The sequence below is a fragment of the Zonotrichia leucophrys genome, chromosome 8 (assembly GCF_028769735.1).
Source record: "Zonotrichia leucophrys gambelii isolate GWCS_2022_RI chromosome 8, RI_Zleu_2.0, whole genome shotgun sequence".
Classification (NCBI taxonomy): domain Eukaryota; kingdom Metazoa; phylum Chordata; class Aves; order Passeriformes; family Passerellidae; genus Zonotrichia; species Zonotrichia leucophrys.
The window spans coordinates 20,958,398-20,975,370 of record NC_088178.1 but is presented as its reverse complement, the minus strand read 5'-3'; the positions used below and the strand labels follow the sequence as shown (position 1 = coordinate 20,975,370).

The window sequence follows — 16,973 nt, the reverse complement described above, 5'->3', positions numbered from 1 at the left end:
TGAAACCCAAGGGGCCATGATTAATCATACCCCAAAGGCAGACTGCTGCTCCGGGGAGCTGACCAATCAGAGCCTGGGAGCAACTGGTAAACGGCTTTCCTGATTTCCTTGTCCAATAGTGATTGAGCACCCTTCAGGCCCAACGTCACTGGCCAATCAGAGCCTTAGCCCTAACTATAACCCAAAGGTACTGACCAATCAGACACCAGCATGTCACTCTGCAACTTCCTCTGCCCAATCAGAGACTGGAGACCAAGGGCTCTTGGCCAATCAGAGTCCAGGGGTAATAAGACCCAAAGGCAGGTAGCCAATGGTCTCTACTGTGGTTCTTGCCCTGGCCTGGCTCTGCCGTGGAGCTCCCAGGCCTGCTCTGGCTGGGGGAGTTGAGCCTCGGGAACAGGAGCCCTGGGAAGCAGAGCCCTGGGAAGTGGAGTCCCATCCTTCCCTCTGCCTCTGCCGGGGCCAGGCTGATCATCCACCTCAGCTCCAGGGCTGACACTTTCCTGCCCTGCCAGAAATGGCCCCTACCACAATGACACCTTGGCTACAGGCAAAGCCTGTGCTTTCCAGGCACTCCTCCCTCTTGTCCTTTCCAAGCAAACCCGGGTGATCGGAAGTGTCTCATGGGTTTCCCTCCCATATCTGCTGCACAGTTGTGGTGGAGGATGGTCCCAGCAGACTGACCTGAGGTTGGGACAGAGCTGGGGGCTACAAATTGGGCAGCAGAGTCTCCTTTACACACAAATCCCATCTGTTCCCCTCTCTGCAGACTCCTCAGAGTTTGTTTCCTGGAACCAAACCTACAGTTTGGGTCTCCTCTCTGGCCCCTGTGACAGTCTGTCAGTTCTTTTTCAGAGGGAAAACAAAAACCACCCTGATAAACGTTTTGCTGCCCCAGATGATGATGGCAGCAGGACAGTTAGTGCTGGCTGGTGAGCTTTGCAGTCTGTCCTACATCCCAGCTCTGCCTGCCGGCTGAACATGCAGCTGGATTCATACATGGCTTACTTACAAAATCACAGCTGCTGATTGTTGGCTTTACCCTTTTAATGAATTGAGCTGTCTTTTGGAGGCACGCTTACCTGAGCTCAGGGGGAGGGAGGTGAGCCTTCCCTGGATAAGGATTTTAGGCTTTTACTTACACTACACTTGCTATTCAGTCACAAATATTCTGTGGGCTCCCTTCTAGCCTGAAATGCCATCTTTGTAGTATGATGTTTCACTTGCAATTTGCTGTTGATTTCTCCACTGGGCATTCATGGTTTTATCTAAATGTAACTAAAATGGTTTTGTTTTTACTCAAAGCTCCATCTGACAGAACATACTGTAAGAGGAGTAGCCCCTACTGACCAAATCCATTGGCTGCCACTACCTTTGTCTGATGAGTCTCCATGCACCAAACTCCAGCAAGCAGGCTTGGCTCAGGGGAGGCAGGAGATGCCTCCTCCCCACATCCAGGAGCCCCCCACTGCCTTCACTGCAGCCCCCTCTCAGTATGGGGAGCAATTCAAGCAGCCCTAGTGCTGTGCAAGCCCCTATTTCCACAGCACTCTTATTCATTAATCTCCTTCCCTAAGTATCCCCATTGGTACATAAGCACAAAGACTGAGAAAACGGAGCCACAGGAATTCTGAAAACCCAAACGCCAATAACTCACGTTCTAGCATGTTACTAATACAGTGTATAATCATGATTAGATCACAACACAAGGGACAGCCATCATTCCAGCACACCTCTGCATATGGAAAGCTAAATTTTGCAGCCCTTAAAATCACCACCATGAGAGTCTTCTGCTCTGCTTCCTGGGCTTTTTCCCTTGGCAAGCCAGGCAGACTGAATTCTCGTTCATATTGTGGCTTTATTAAGAATACACAGAGGCTTTACACAGCCTTGGCACCCACTCTGAGGTCCCTTTACACTGCCAGTGCAGCATAACTCAGCCAGCACAAGCATAAATGAAAATCAGGCCCTAGAGGTGTTTTCTCCCTGCAGTGCAGATGTACAACTCCCATTACACATTTGCATTAAGGGCTGCAACCCTCCATAAAATATGCTCACAAACTTAAAGCACATTAGAGAGTAGCTGGACTCAGCACATGGAGGGGCTTCTGCTAAGAATATTTGTCTTTGAGTATGACATAATAAAAATGTGCAGGAACAGAGGGCTGCAAGGGGCCACCAATCTCACAGAGACTGATGTCTGGCAGAGTGGGAAGGGAGGGGGGCTCTCCAACAAAGGGGCCATAGCAAAAATCTCTTCCATGCTCTTTTGAAATGAACATAATTTATTTATTAGCCTTAATAAACAGGCAGGAAAGAGAGCAGGATTACCTGAAACAGGCATTTTTGTATCTTCTGCAAGGTTTTGCTGCTTTTGCTTTGCTCCAGCTTTTATTGTTCATGGGAAAGTAAAGCGGCTGTGACATGACACCAAGTTATACCTCAAAGCCACGTGGGAATATGATCCGCAACTCATAGTATAACCAATAAATAGGACAGAGGATGAAATAATGGGCAACAAATGTACAAATCTGCTACTAACAGGACCCATCTTGAGGAACACATGTTATAACTGGGTCTGCTCAGTAAGAGCCTCAGCACTGGTCATCAGCCTCTCTCTGCAGGCTCAAACACAGACTTGGCATGTGCAGAGTGGCTGGTGCAGGAAGATATGAGTGCCTGCCTGACCCTGGGCACAGGGTATGGCTGCAGACCACCACAGAATAGAGGGTGATAGCTGTTTGCCATGCTGGTACAGCCTCAGCCCACCCAGCCTGTCTGCACAGCAGGAGGACACAAGCTTGGGTCTGTGCTGACGACCAGCATTGATTTATCTGCTGTCTTTCAGAGCCTACTTGAAGCTGAGTACAGACTTGCAGCCAAAGAGTTGGATGTGTGTTGAGCTGGAGTCAAGTGTGCCAGCCTGCCCCAAAAATACAGACGGACTTACAACCGTCCAAGCTGTACTTGTGCTCTCCCCTTTTCATTTCTTGCTCCATTTCCCTCAAATTTACTCATTGCATCACCAAAGTCAAGACCTGCTGCTCCTCTGGGAAGAGAGTGTTTTATAAAACAGGCTGGCATGGCTGTGGATTGTCCACTCATTTCTGTCTTTGATGGGAGTCATGAGTAAAAAAAGTCACTTTTCTGAATGCTTCTCAATGGGCACAGGGTGGGTAATGACAAACATAGTCATGGAAATGAGACCAAGATGGTGAATATAATGCAACAGAAACCTCAACAAAGATTTTAAAACATTTTTAAATACCACAGTGGTTCTAGCCAGAGCTGGGAGGACTTTGCAGACAAAAGCTCACCTCTGCAGTCCTGTGAGGGGCCAAATGTTCATGTCCCCATGATGTCGGCAGGAGAACCAGGGCAGCGATTGCATAGCCAAGAGCAAGGCTGTCACACAGAGAGAGCTGTGGGCACTGGGTTGTGCTGGCTCCCTGCCTAAGGCTGAGACCAGCAACAGCAAATACCTGCTTACCTGGTATCTGTCTGAGTGATGGATGTCATCTGAGGAGTGGGGCGATGCTGTCGGAGAATCTCCTTCCCGCTTGATTGAGGCCGACAACAAAATTGACTGCAAGAGAAAGGAGAAATTCATGTTGTGAGCACTGCCGAGCTTTCTGCCTGTCTCTGAGCCATTCTCAAAGCCATGGACAGCGTCTCCTGAGCTGTGGAACTGTGCTGGGATGGAATTCTGGGCTGTGGGTCTGGCTCTGCTCTTTGCAAGGAACTCTGCCCCATGAGAGGATCCGGGTCTAGGAAAGTACAACGAATGGGACAGTCATTTTTACCCCAGGTCTGGTGGCTGGGGCAGAATCAGGCCCTGCTGGAAATGATATGTGAGGACCACACCAGACATTCTCATGATAAGGCACAGGAGTGCTGAGGTGGAGCAGTGCTTACACGTCCTCTTCTGCCCTTTCTAAGTGCCACTAAATCTCTCAATAGCTTTGTAAACTGCACTAAAGCTCTCAGCACCTTTGCAGTGCAACTACCTCTTCCTTCAGTAATTATGCTATTTATTTTAATAAGTAGCACAGAGAAAAAAGGGCCTTTTAGAAGGTTAAAAAGCTCTGTGATATTTGAGACCTAAGAGATCACTGATAAACTTCAAGTCCATAGTAGGTAAGTCTAAATTCTACACACAGTGAACTCTAGCAGGAAAATTACTATGGGAGTTTGACAGCATCTGACGAAATGTACACTGAGTTGCAATTGAACTTGATGATTAGAGTACTTTGAGGGAAAAATGCAATTTAAAATTCTATCTAAAATTATAAATTACCTGAACTAGGCTAAATATAGCCCACTACATTGTGAATAAATGTGCACTGGAAATGCAGCTCTGCAGATGTTTGTTTCTGAGAATCAGCTGGCAAGATTTGACAATAAATGACTGCTTGGAGATGTGTGTGTTTGTGAAGGGAAGTGTAGATATCATCTGAATTGGACAGGTCAAGTGTGGTGACAACATTATTAAAAAGCATAATACCTTGGAGAAAGGCAAGTATTCCAGAAATATTTGCCTCTGGGCTGAAATGAAACATGAAAAAATGTGCATTTTTGGGAAAGATATGAGAAAGTGGAAAAATGACTCAGCATACAAATTGGTTCAGTCAGCAGCAAGCAATCCCCCAGGCTTGGACAGGAGAACAGCCCAGCAGTGCAGCCAGCACGGGCATGGAGGGAAGGCAGGCTTGGGGTGGTGGTGGAGGAGGAGAGTTTGGGTACTGAGTTCAACCCCATGGGTGAGAGCTGCCAGCCCTGCCCTGAGGGCAAGAGGCACGTCTCAGTGTGCAGGGCACACCTCTGCCATAAAGCCCAGCTCTACTGGCTGTGGGCAGATGTGATGTCCTGAAAGGGGTCACAGAGGAGCTGCCTGCTGGGGTGCTCGGTTATTTCCTTGGACAAAACCACTTCTGCCAACTGAGACCACATCTTGGGGCTGGCTTGCTCCTCAGCTCAGCCCAACAGGGATGCCAGGCACTGGGAGGGGCAGTGGGAACCCAGGGGACTGGGGGCATCCATCAAAGATCCATGCATCTGTCAAAGGCTTCCTCAAGAGCCCAGCCTCCACTTTCCAGGGGACAGATGGACAGGGCAGGGAGGCTCTCTGGCTTCACGTATTGGCTAAACCCAACTGCTAATGGGCTTTGGTGAACAGCTCAATTATTTCTGGAAAAGCCCTCTGCAGAATTTCTGCAGAGTGCAGTCTCAAAGCTCCTGTTGTTGTTTAGTTTCTTTATTTTCTAAACAGGGAGTGAGTACCATTTTTGAATAAGCAGGATTGCACATGTCCTAAAAAACACGGAGGTGAGGCTCAAAGCTTTCAGTTGTGACTCAGAATAACAGAGTAACAGTTTAATGCCCTACTAAGCCAAGCATCCTGGAGCTGGGAGGGTTAAATCTGTTTTGTCTTCCAATGTATTCTAGAAAAGGGGAAAAAATACCCATCTCCCCATTCCTTGACGACAGACAGACAAACCCTGCCCGCCTCCTGCTGCCCCCCTCAGCTTCTGGTAGCTCTAATCCAATATTATTATGTGAAAAATGGTTGGGCTAGCTATGGAGACAGTAAATTAAACGTTATGTATTAGTTTTTAGCGTGTGGTCCTAGGAAGAATGCTGGCCCCATTTATTCCACAAACCTCCTGAGCACCATGGCAATGACCTCTGGAAAAACGCAGGGCTAAACTAATCCCAAAGATGTCAATCTCGAGGCCTCTTCTACATACACTTGCAGTTTAGATTAATAAACTGTCTATTTTTAAATTGTGTGCAAGCACTTCAATTTTAAATACCTTGCCGGCATGTTAAACACAGCGTTAGAGATGCCAAGTCACACTTCCCCTTCACTCTTAGGGAACTTGACTTCATTTGTTTTTCTCATTTCCCTGTGCTGTGCCACACTTTGCCTCTCGGGCAGCCATGGGGGCAGGCAGGGATGCAGGCTCAGAGGCTGAGGGATTAGAAAAGGCGCTCGCCACCAGGGTGACTTTCAATCCTGCAGGAGGCCAGCCTCAACAGTCCCAATTTTGGCTTCTTTTACCCCAAATTGTCATGTTGAGGCTGTTTTCCAGTGGCTGAGCAGTGAGGATGCCTGACCACAGCACCCCAAGCCAAGGATTTGCTGTTCCCTGCACCACTCTGCTTATTCTCACACTGCTCCTGGCAGGCAGAGGAAGGGTAGCGATACAATTCCCATTCCTCTGTCAACTGCATTCTGGGAATGTGGAGGGAAAAGATGCTCTCCCAGCGCTCATGCACGCCCATGCTGCATGGCAGACCCAAATTCTGGCATCCCAGCCCAAAAACATGTCACTGTGTGCAGACAGGCCTGATGTGGAGATGCTCTCTGCCATGGGACCAGGTTCTTCAGCATGGTGGGAACAAGCCTTGATGCTGAGATGTCCCTTTTCCCTTGGGTTAAGGCCACCAGGCAGCTCATCCGTGCCTGGCTGCCAGTACATGCCAGCTGCCTTTCAGAGTGTGTCTGAGTGAGGATACTGGGGGAAAAGGACCCTCCTTCCTCCCTGGTCTCCCCTCCACAACTCCCACTATCAAAGCTGGAGCAAGGGCTGTGTGTGAGTGGTGGTGCAGCTTCATATTTCTCCCTCCCCTTTAAATCATCTCTCTATTGGGTAGAGGCACTCTCTGTGGAGGTTATAAACCCTGAGAGGATCAGGCTGAGCATTACACCTGGGGCAAGCTAAATAAAAAAAGGTCACCGGCGCTTTTTAAACATGGACAAAAAAGCAGTAAAATGTGTTTGAAAAAAAAAATCTGGCATTAAATCATGACTTTTTGCCTGCCTTGCCTCATTAAAAGTGGCCTTTTGGAAGGTAAAATTATCATTGTAAGTGATAAGATCTTTAAGAAAATAATTCACGGCTTCTTCACCCTTTAATATGATAGCCGCCACCGGCTAATTTTTTTCTTAATGGCAACGAGGCCATCAATCTTGTCTGAGCCCTGTACTCCCTCCTTCCTCCTGCCCCTCCTGCCATGCTGGGCAGCCATGGCCCTGCTCAGTGATTCCTTCCTGCCCCTTGGAGCCCAGCGGTGCCATGACACGGAGAAGAAATGTGTCTGGATGTGCCATGGAGAAGAAATGTGTCTGGATGTACCACGGATCAGAGATTTGTCTGGATGTGCCATGGAGATGTGTCTGGCTGTGCCACGGATCAGAGATGTGTCTGGATGTGTCATGGAGAGGAGATGTGTCTGGATGTGCCATGGAGCAGATATGTGTCTGGATGTGTCATGAAGAAGAGATGTGTCTGGATGTCCCCAGATCCTGAGGGCACGTTAGCCTTGCTCACGCTGCAAGGCTCCTCTTGGTCGCTCCCAACACACTCCATGTACCTGCAATCCTGCAGAGATCAGCTGGGAACCCTTCAGCAGCTCACCCAAATGCAGAGCAACACCGAGTTTACATAAATAAGCACGGGGGCAGGTTTGGAAGGAATCAAACATGCATCCCGCAGCCTGTATGCCAGCTGCAGGCCATGGATCCCCAGGCCTGCTCCTCCCTGCTGGGCCGCAGGAGCCGTGGGCAGTGCTGAGCAATGTCACCAAGGACACCCGTGCCAGCCCACCAGCGGCTCCTGACCTCCAGCCGTGGGCCCTGGGCAGCAGGGGAGGGCCGGGGGTCAGGGAGCAGCCGCCAGCGCTGGGAAATGGATGGAAATTGGCGGCACAGGCCGCCCCCAGCCCGAAGCGCGGCCTCTCGCCGGCAGCCGGGGCAGGTGTCAGCGCCGGGACAGCCCAGCCCGTGGCTCTGACATTCTGCTGCCTCTCAAGGCCAGTCATTTGAGAGTATTAAAGTGCTGGGCTCCTCTTTCCGAGAGCCCTGGAAAAACATAAGGAGTCTATTTTTCTTAAACAATCCATCACAGCTGCTGTCAGCAGAACAAATACCCTAACCCTGCTTTTTATGTATCTATATGGCCTTTTAAAATTTTTTCTTTTTTTTTCTTTTTTTTTTTTTTTGGCACAAAGTGTTCCCTGCTTGATGCATTCAGCCTTAACTCTGCCGTCTAAATAGGTACTTATCACTTAACATGGAGGTGATGGCTTGACATGTTTTCTGTCTCCTGCCCTCCCCTCCACGGTAGGGAAGACGTCAAAGTGTTGCTAATAGCTGTTATCACTTGGGAACTGTAACCCGAAAGCAATAAGTGATACCAGGCCTTGCTGTGATTTCCCCCCTTAACTCTGCTAGCCGTTTTTTATGTTATTGCTGGAGGATCCCCGACACAAAGATGCTACTATTAGAGCTGAGTTTCCTAGGAGCTTTTGGAGGGTCCACATTTGCTCCCGGGAAAAGTTAGAGGTAAAATTATCTAGTGGCTTTTAGCTGGCAGAGATAAAGGTGGGATGGAGCTGAAAAGGGTGTGAATGGCAAATAGAAATAATGGTATCAGCAGCTTCTGGTCTTCACTGAAAAATTCCAGTGGTTCCCAAGCAGAATAAGCTTATAGAAATGTGAGCTACTAATTAATTTCTGTGCATATTACAGTGACACCTGGGATTGTAATGGAGCTCTGCATCCTCTTGGAAGAGACACCAGCTACATGGAGGGAAAAGGGGCCCCTCTCTAGGAGAACTGCCCATCAGCACTCTGGAGATGGAGGGGGAAAGAGATCTGGCCCAGGTCTGCCCCGCTCTGCTCCTTCTGCCAAAGGCAGTGGTTTCCCCTGGTCTAACAGGAGGGTACAGCTGTTTGGCCCAAGGGGAGTGAGGGGCTTTGTTTGGTCATGGGGCAATTTGTTTTATGGAATAAAACCTGGCAGATACTTGGTTTTGGAGTGACTCTGGTATTCATCACCCCAAACTGCAGGAAACAAAGCCAACTAACACTCATCCTACGTAATTTCCTCTCCTTCACATATCTGTGGGCCGTTCTCATGTCCCCAGATTGGCAATAGCTTTGCCACAATACTCGGATTTAGCTTTTAAATCTTTCCTTGTAAATCACAGTTACAGAGGGAGGGAGCACAGATAGGGGAATGACTTTGCCAACCTCCCACTCTGTCAGTGACACAAGAGAAGGAGTTAAAACCCCAGGGCACCGACACCCATCCCCCATTCCTACCACCATGGACATGATATGAAGAAGTTAAATGATTGTGCTAGAAATTTCATCTCAAGTGAGGCAGCTGGGAAGGGCTAAATACAGACATTCTGTCAAGGTTTAAGGCTCCAAATCTCGCTTGCTTCAAAGCTCTTTTTCCTTGGAGGGCTTTAGTGGTCAAATTTCCCACTTGATGTTGTAATTCTCTCTCAAACTGCTCGGTGAAGCTGTAAAATCACGGGGGTGGGTGGGGGAAGCAAAGAGCTCTGGCCCTGTGGCTGGGTTCCCAGCTCTGCCGGAGGTCTGGGAGCAGAGAGCTGGCTGCCTGCCTGCGGGCACCCTCTGTGGAGCTGGGTGCACACCTAAACAAACCAGCCACAGGCATCTGCTGGGTGCGTGGCATGGATTTTGCTCGTGACCACTCACATCAGTGTGTGCAGCAAGAGCACAGCCAGGACTGGGAGTGGGAAAGGCAATTTGCAGCCACGTATTAGGAAGCAGCAGTGGAGAATGGATGCTGAACCCACCACAAGAGCTGGGATGCTTCATGAACCCAGTCTCTTCCTTCAGTGATCAGTACCAGCTCTTCCACAGGGGATATAAGTTTACCTGTTAGGTGACAGGTAACAGTCTGCAGCTAAAACCCTGAAATACAGGCAGTAGTGAAGTGCTCTTAGGTAGCAAGAAGGATCTGGGGATGCTGACTCTCCAGCTGCTCAAGGAACAGTGGGAACAATTGGATTTACACCTCACCAACATGGGTTCAACCCAATGTGTGCTCCTCTCCTGCCTTGCAAGAGGCAGCTGAGGCAAGGGGAGAAAGGCAAGGGGAGAGCATGAGGTCTGGGAAGGATACCCAAGGGAACCTCTCACTGCTGACAGCTGTGTGCAGGCTCCTGGGCAGCCACCAGTCCAAATGGAGTCTGGTGTGCTCCATATGCCTCTGTGAGACATTCCTGCTGCCTGCTCTGCCTGAGACCCAGGCTCTGGCAATGCTGGAGAATGCTCAGGTCTCACAGAGGTCTGGGGCATGGCTGGCTTGGACAGACCTTCAGAAAGGGACCTTCTGTGTGACAATCTGCTTGTCCAAGTGCCTTGTCCACACTGGTGTATCACCATCTATTAGGCTAAGGGCAGATGAAGATCCTGAACACTGATCAGGCTCTGTGGTGCTCAGCGCTGCCCTTTGAGCTGCCTTTGCAGAGAGAGCCCAGGCACCAAGCAGTGGTGCTGGCTGGAGCCCCAGCTTGCAGCCCTTGCTTGGCTGTCACTGCCTCAGTCAGCTCTGGTAATAGAAGAATCTGATACAATAATCCTGCATTCATCACATCCCATGTTGAGTGATTGGATTTTCTTTGACATATTGCCATGAAAATTGACCCAGTGCAGTGAGTGACAGCTCTTCAGGGGCAGGGGAGCAGAGAGAGAGGGACATGCATTCACATCTGGGCTTTTATTGCCCAGATAGATGTTTGCTGGGGCAACTGTGGGGAAGGAGTGGGAGCAGAGCTAGGCCACAGAGCATGAGAAGATTAAATCCCCAGTTCAGCTGCCTCAGGCCAGCACAGAAGTGGCAATGGTAGTGATGCTATGGGTGAAGGTCCTAAATGAGCCCTAAAGTGGAGTTAGAGCCACTGATGACCACAGAAGTAACTACCAGCCTGCAGCCATTCCAGTTTCCATGTCCCTGAGTGAAACCAGCCTGCCCTTGTTTGTTTTGTCGTTGGAAGCTCCTCAGGGATGGGGAGGTGCAGCCCCTTCTCCCATTGCTGAGCTGCTGGAGCTGCTGGCCTTTTTTGCTGGCACCAGGAAAAGGAGTGGCCAGGAAACATTGCAGCAGTCCCCTTCCACCAGTTCAGAGTGGTACAGATCTTCCCTGGAGGTGCCTGCCAAACCTCCAGTGATGCCTGGGTGCCTGGACATGGACTGCCAGCCCACTTTAGGGGTCTGTACCCCATCCCTCTGCCCGGGACTGTATCAGAGGGACTTCACAACCTGATGGGCTATTCATACCCCATGCTGCAAACATGCAGTGGGCACAAAGCAAAGGAGCAGCCTTCATCTCCCCACCACCCTCCTCCTCAATCCCACCTGGTTACAAAGAGGCCTTTAATACCAATCTCAGGTGAAGGTGACAGCACTGTGCCTTCCTATGCCACACAGGACTTGTCTCCCAGCAAAAGCCACGTAGAAATAATGAATCCTCCTGGGCTGAGAAGCTTTCAAGCTCTCTGAGAAGGGAATGAAAGATTTCCTGATTTCACCCTCTCCCTCCCTGCTCTCCCAGCTTCTTGAAGTTAATGTTCTTAGTCCCAGACGTGACGGGCAAAGGGAAAAGATCCATGTGGTGACAGGGGACGATTGATCTCTTTTACATAGAACGACGCTCCAGTCCCAGTTTAATCCCCTCGCTCAAGGCAAATGGGATTCTTTGTCAATGGAAACTTCAAAAGCCTGGCCCTGCCGTGAGATGGACCTTCTTCTTTATCTGGTCTCTGTCAGTCACTCACTGTGTTTGCCTCCAAACAGCTAATCTGTCTTCCTAGGCGTCCTTCTCCCTCACAGGAGATGTGTTTGGGACTGCTGAGTTATCTACATGAGTCCTCATGGGGAGGGAATGGGAAGATTGCAGTCCAGAGGCTTTCATTTTGCTGGTGCCCTTTCCAGCTCCTTCAAAACATCCCAAGGCAGCCTCACACTCTGTGGATTATCAGCAGTGGTGGGTTTGGGGATTCCTCTCTGCTCTGCATGTTTTTGCGGGAGAAAGAGTCAGGTCTCCACTCTCCTGCATGACTATACTTTGCTCCAGGGCACAGGAGGAAAGTATGGTCATGCAGAAGACAAAGGTCTGGAACACTGTGGAGTATCATTTCAATTTCTTTTTTCCCTTGAAGGATTTGGGAAATTTTTGGAGTTATTTGGAAGTCATCCCTATCTGCCAGGAGCTCAGGTCAGCACAGGGGCTCCCAGGCCTCTCCCTTGGTGGGGCAGACAAGGTGTTGATGGATTTGGCAAGACACCCAGCCCCAAGGAGAAAATCTAGAACTGAAATGTCAGTCTTTGCTTCTGACATTACATGCCAAAAAAATCACCATAAGCTTCCAGAAAAACCAATGGGGAATGAGACTGGAAGTTAATTCTAATAAAACAAGCATGAAGACATCTCCAATGAGAGACGCCCTGCACTTGTCTGGAAGCCAAGAGCCTCCCTCACTTGGACTGTGTCATCAGAAGTGTAGGAAAACCCGGAGCACTTGCCTTTGCCCACCTTGGAGAAGACAGCATGGTTTTCAGAGGCTGTGCAGTGCCCTGTAGTGCTCCCTGCCTCCTGCTCACCTGCCCAAGCTCTGGTCTTTCCCACCCCTGTGCCACATGACATCCAGCTGACAGCAAATCAGTAAATTATGCCCTTTGCAGTGATGCCATGGTGCTCTGTGAGTTTTGTATTTCTGTGTTGTGAGCCAAGGGGATGGGAAGTGGGTCCTGGGGAGGGGGTTGAGACCAAGATGGGGTGTTTCAGTGATTTGGGCTCCTCCTTGGGTGTGCCTCAGTCCCTTGAGGCAGGCCCACTCTCCCCTCCCAAAGCTGGCATATGGCTCTGGCTCCAGGAGCTCCCACACGTGATTTCCCAGGCTGAGCTCAGGCTGTGTGTGATCAGCTTTCATTAGCTGTCATTAGACACAATCTGGAGCCCCAGAGCCCAGCAGCTCCTTCAGCTCCTCCGTTCTTGGCTGCACAAGGAATGCAGGGCCCTGTGCAGGGACTTGGCTGCTCCAGCCCAGTGGCTGAGTGGGGACAGCAGCTTTCCCCAGTGCCACCAGCCCCCAAAGTGTGGCACCTCCCTGGGACACATCAAGTAGCAGGCTGGGAAGGTGAAGGGGTGAAAAGAGCATCCCTTGGGGGACAGGGAAAATATGGTGAGGTTTGCTCACTTACCTTGGGGGTGCCTGCTGCCATGGCATCCTTCAGGAGGGAGCTCTTGCTGCCAAGAGAGAAGAGAACGAGGTCAGTCACAAAACTGGCAGGCAAGGAGGGGAGTGCTTCGAGAGATATCATAAGGTCAGATAGCAAAGCACATTGTTCCTCTTCCCTGGACCAACAAGAGCCTCCTCACCCTGCCTGGAGGGACATGGGAAGGAGGGCAGTGCCAACCATTTCTCCAGCTGTAACAAAGTGGTCATATGAGTGGAAGTCCCCAAACCAGCCACATGAGTCAAACACCGGCTCTCCCCCTGCCTGGGGCCTGCAAAGCTCCTCTCCCAGCACTGGGAAAAAGCAGAGAGCAAGTCTGCCGGGGCACAGGGAAGAAAGCCAGGGAGAGGGCAGCAGAGGTGGCGAGCCCTGTGAAGGGTCAGGCGCAATGAAAAAAGGAGAATAGGAAAGAGAAGGAGATGAAATCGGTATAAGAGAAAGGGAAAAAAAGATTTCCTCAGCTCCAGGCACACCGGGGAAGCAGCAGCTCTGCTGGAGGCTGGAGTGATTTGTTAATTCAGCTTGCTCTCCATTTAGCAGGGAAGGAGGTCCCTACCCGGTGCTCCTCCTCGCCTGCCCTCGCCAGCGGGAGATGCTATAGATTTAATAACACCTTCCCCCCTCCAGACAGGTTAAACTTGAAACAATTACATATCAAAGCCGACATGGCGGGGAGGCCTGCACTGTAATTTTTTGGTTATTAAAGTAATCTCTCTCATGTAAATTCTCCTGCTAACATGCTGCAAACAGCATTAGGAAATAAATTATTTCCCCATGATTCGATTTGTCAATGCAAAGCACCTGCAGCAGGCAAAAGGCTCTTGAAATATGTTGCCAAGCCCAGTGCCTGTGCTTGTAAGCACACGCTGGTGGGGTGGCTGGCTCCCAGCTCCCCATAGCCCCGGGGAGATGATGGATGGGTGGGTGGGTGGGTGGAGGGGGGAGGGCAGTGGGGGGAGGCGGGGGCTGGGGAAAGGGGGGGAATGGAATTGTGTTTAATAACAAAATTTGTATGCAAGCCTGCATCCCAGGCTAAGGATGAGTGATCGGCAGCCAGAAAGTATTAAAAAGCCTCGCTAAACAGATGCTGACAATAGAACAAGACATATCAAATCAGATCTACTTCAGAAACATTAATATACACACGCACACACGCTCGCCCGCGCGCGCGCGCCCGGCTCCGCACACCCGCACTCCTTTCTTCTCAATCACAGCAATATGGGAGACATCAATAAATTTTTATGAGACTTTTAGAAGATCAACACGGTACTAGATGTGACAAAAAAGCAATGTGCCTGTCATGTTCGCTTTGTCGGGGACACTTTAGCCCCAGATGCCGAGCTGCAGTGCCAGCAGGGAAAAATTGAATTTGGCTGGCTTTAATCTGCCTTGATTTGGCAGATGGCTGGGTGTTATGAAATGAGCAGGGATGGAGGAAGGTGTTTTCTCCTGGGGCTATGGCCCCCCTCCTCTCCCAGCGCCACTGCCTTTTGCCCCCTGCCCTGAAATGGTGGAAACACTCAGTTATCCACTGCCATCAGGTCACTCCCAGTGCCACAGCTCCGCTCCCAGCTATGGATCCTGGAGACCACGAATAGATGGGCTGGGGCATCACCTCTCACACAGCCCCACTTCCCTGAGGGAATGTGCTGCAGGATGCTCACCAAGGGTACAGGATGCCCCTTGTGTCCTGTCCCCCAGCTCTGCTCTCTCTACCCTCAGGAGGTGTCACAGAGGTGAAACAGTTCCTGCTGCCCACTGAGACACAGCCCTGGCACCTCCTCAGGCCTGTGCAAGAACAAGCACGATGGGAAAGATTTCCATCCCCTCTCCACCTCCAGCGCTACCCTGAATTTCTCAATCGCATGAAGTGTGAAACAACTTTTTTTTTCTTTTATAATCCAAACGCCTTGTTAAAAAAACAAACGCGTTTCCTCCCTTTTCTTGTTAAAGGTGTTTAAAATCATTCGTTTTCAAGGGAAAGAGGAAGAATATAATTAATTCCTCCTAGAAATGGTGTTAGGGCCAGGAAACTGAAGTTTTCAGAATAAGAGTCTCTTTGGTCAGCCAAAAGATCAAGCCTCTGCTGTTGGGACCGATAAGGAAGGGGAGTGGTTTAGATAACTTGGCAGATTTTATTTTATTCTTCATCGGGAGGATTATTAATACTCACCGCCTTTCTTGCAATGTAGCTCTACTCTATCACTAATCAGAGTTTGAAATTTGTTTTTTTTTTAATATCCAGAGATGGGTTAGGAACAGGCATAATCCCAGGTCATCCAAGCACCCAGACCTTGCAATTTAAGCGTGTTTTTCCTGATCCCACTAAAGAGCCCCCTGAATTACAAGGGCTGCAGCCCCCCGCACCTCTTAAGAATGCTGGCAGCTGGCTCAGGATCGAAAGGCTGTCAGCAAAGAGAAACCTTCCCCTCCATAAACACCGCAGACAAATTAAAAATGGTAAAAGGGAAATCAAGACCTTTAAAGTTCAAACACTTTTCGGTGCCTTTTAAAGTTTTTTTGCTCTAGGCCCTTGCAGACAGCACAATCTTTGGAGACCTTGGGATTCTCTTTAATCACCCAGCCAGGCTGCAGTGGTCTGAAATGATTACACATTTACATAGTAATAACCCCAACACTCCCCACATTATTTCATGGCTAGCATATTTCCACTCAGCGAGTGATCCATGTGTTTTAAATTATAACCTGTACATAGGAAATTAGTTACTAAGTACGATATTCACGGGCTCATCTGACACTTCTAATTAAGGTGATTTACACAGAATTATCTTACGAAATAAAAAAATGGTGTTTTGCTAGCTAATAAAATATAATTACTACCCGCTTTTCTAAGTTACAGTTAGTTTTAATCTATTTGGGGAATTGTTTATCTAGTTCATTACAGCAAAACAACTTCTTTACCTTTTAGGCAACCCCCCCAAAGTACCAAAGAAGAGCGAGGAACACCCTGGGAAGCCCCAGCGATTTTGGCAGCCTCCGTGCTCCAGGACACACTGTTCCTTTAGATTAGGGACCATCAGCTTTAAGAGGAGCCTTTCCTCTCAGCGAGGCTCTTCACAGTGAAAGCAGAACTCAGGCTACACCAGAGACATGCAGATGTCCTTTAATGCTAGGTGCACATATTTGGTTAGGAGCATCCCCAGGTGCAGCTGGGAATCCCCTGGCGTGTCCCTGAGTGAGCTCCAAGGGGCTGATCAGGCCCAGTGCTTCTGTCATGATTTCCCAAAGGGCAGCTCAGCAAGCCAAGTATGCACCCTCCTTATCCACAGTCTTGGGGTTTCCTCTACCCCTGCCATGGTTGCTGTTACACAAAATTACTTCCAAGCCTATTTACTTTGTTACGGTCCTGCATTTTGGGGTGTGCTTGCCAAGGGGAATAAAAAGGCAGCACACAAGGAATGGTCCGTTATCACCCCCATGAATGGAAGCTGCTGCTGCTTCTTCCCACAGGGAGAAATCAGGTCATTAGCTGAAGGTGAAGTTCCCTGAGCTGGGGCAGCTGCAGTTGCTCCTGCTTGTCCCTGAAGGACACTGAACCGGTAAGGAGCAGGTAAGAGAGGTGCTGCACGGCAGCTGGAGCCTTCCAGCTCTGCCACTCTTCCACAGAACCCCTTCTCCTGTTTGACAGGCATCAGCCTGTGCAGCTCCCACATGAGATCCTGCTAAACCAAAAGATTTCTACAGGCTGCAGCCAATGGATGTATTTCATGAAAAACCCTAAAAACCAACAAAACAAACAACCAAAAAAAAAACCAAACCCCAAACCAAAAAACAATTGGAAACAATTTATTTTTAGAAGGACTTGTGGCTTGAACATGCAGCCTTGGGATGGGAGCCCCAGCAGCACAGAAAGCCTCTGGCAGAGCTGTGGATGGAACTCCAGGTGTAATGG

General features: G+C 49.6%; 1 protein-coding gene across 7 annotated transcripts in view; it reads right to left on the bottom strand.

Annotated features, from left to right (window-relative positions):
• RNF220 (ring finger protein 220) overlaps window positions 1-16,973 on the bottom strand; it is a 222,259-nt gene that overhangs the window by 55,364 nt on the left and 149,922 nt on the right. For all 7 annotated transcript variants that reach the window (XM_064719305.1, XM_064719303.1, XM_064719302.1 and 4 more), the window contains 2 exons: window positions 13,025-13,070; window positions 3,491-3,586 (listed from right to left, as the gene is read on the bottom strand). In XM_064719305.1, coding sequence (XP_064575375.1) covers window positions 3,491-3,586; window positions 13,025-13,070 — 142 coding nt within the window. The remainder of the gene's footprint in view (window positions 1-3,490; window positions 3,587-13,024; window positions 13,071-16,973) is intronic.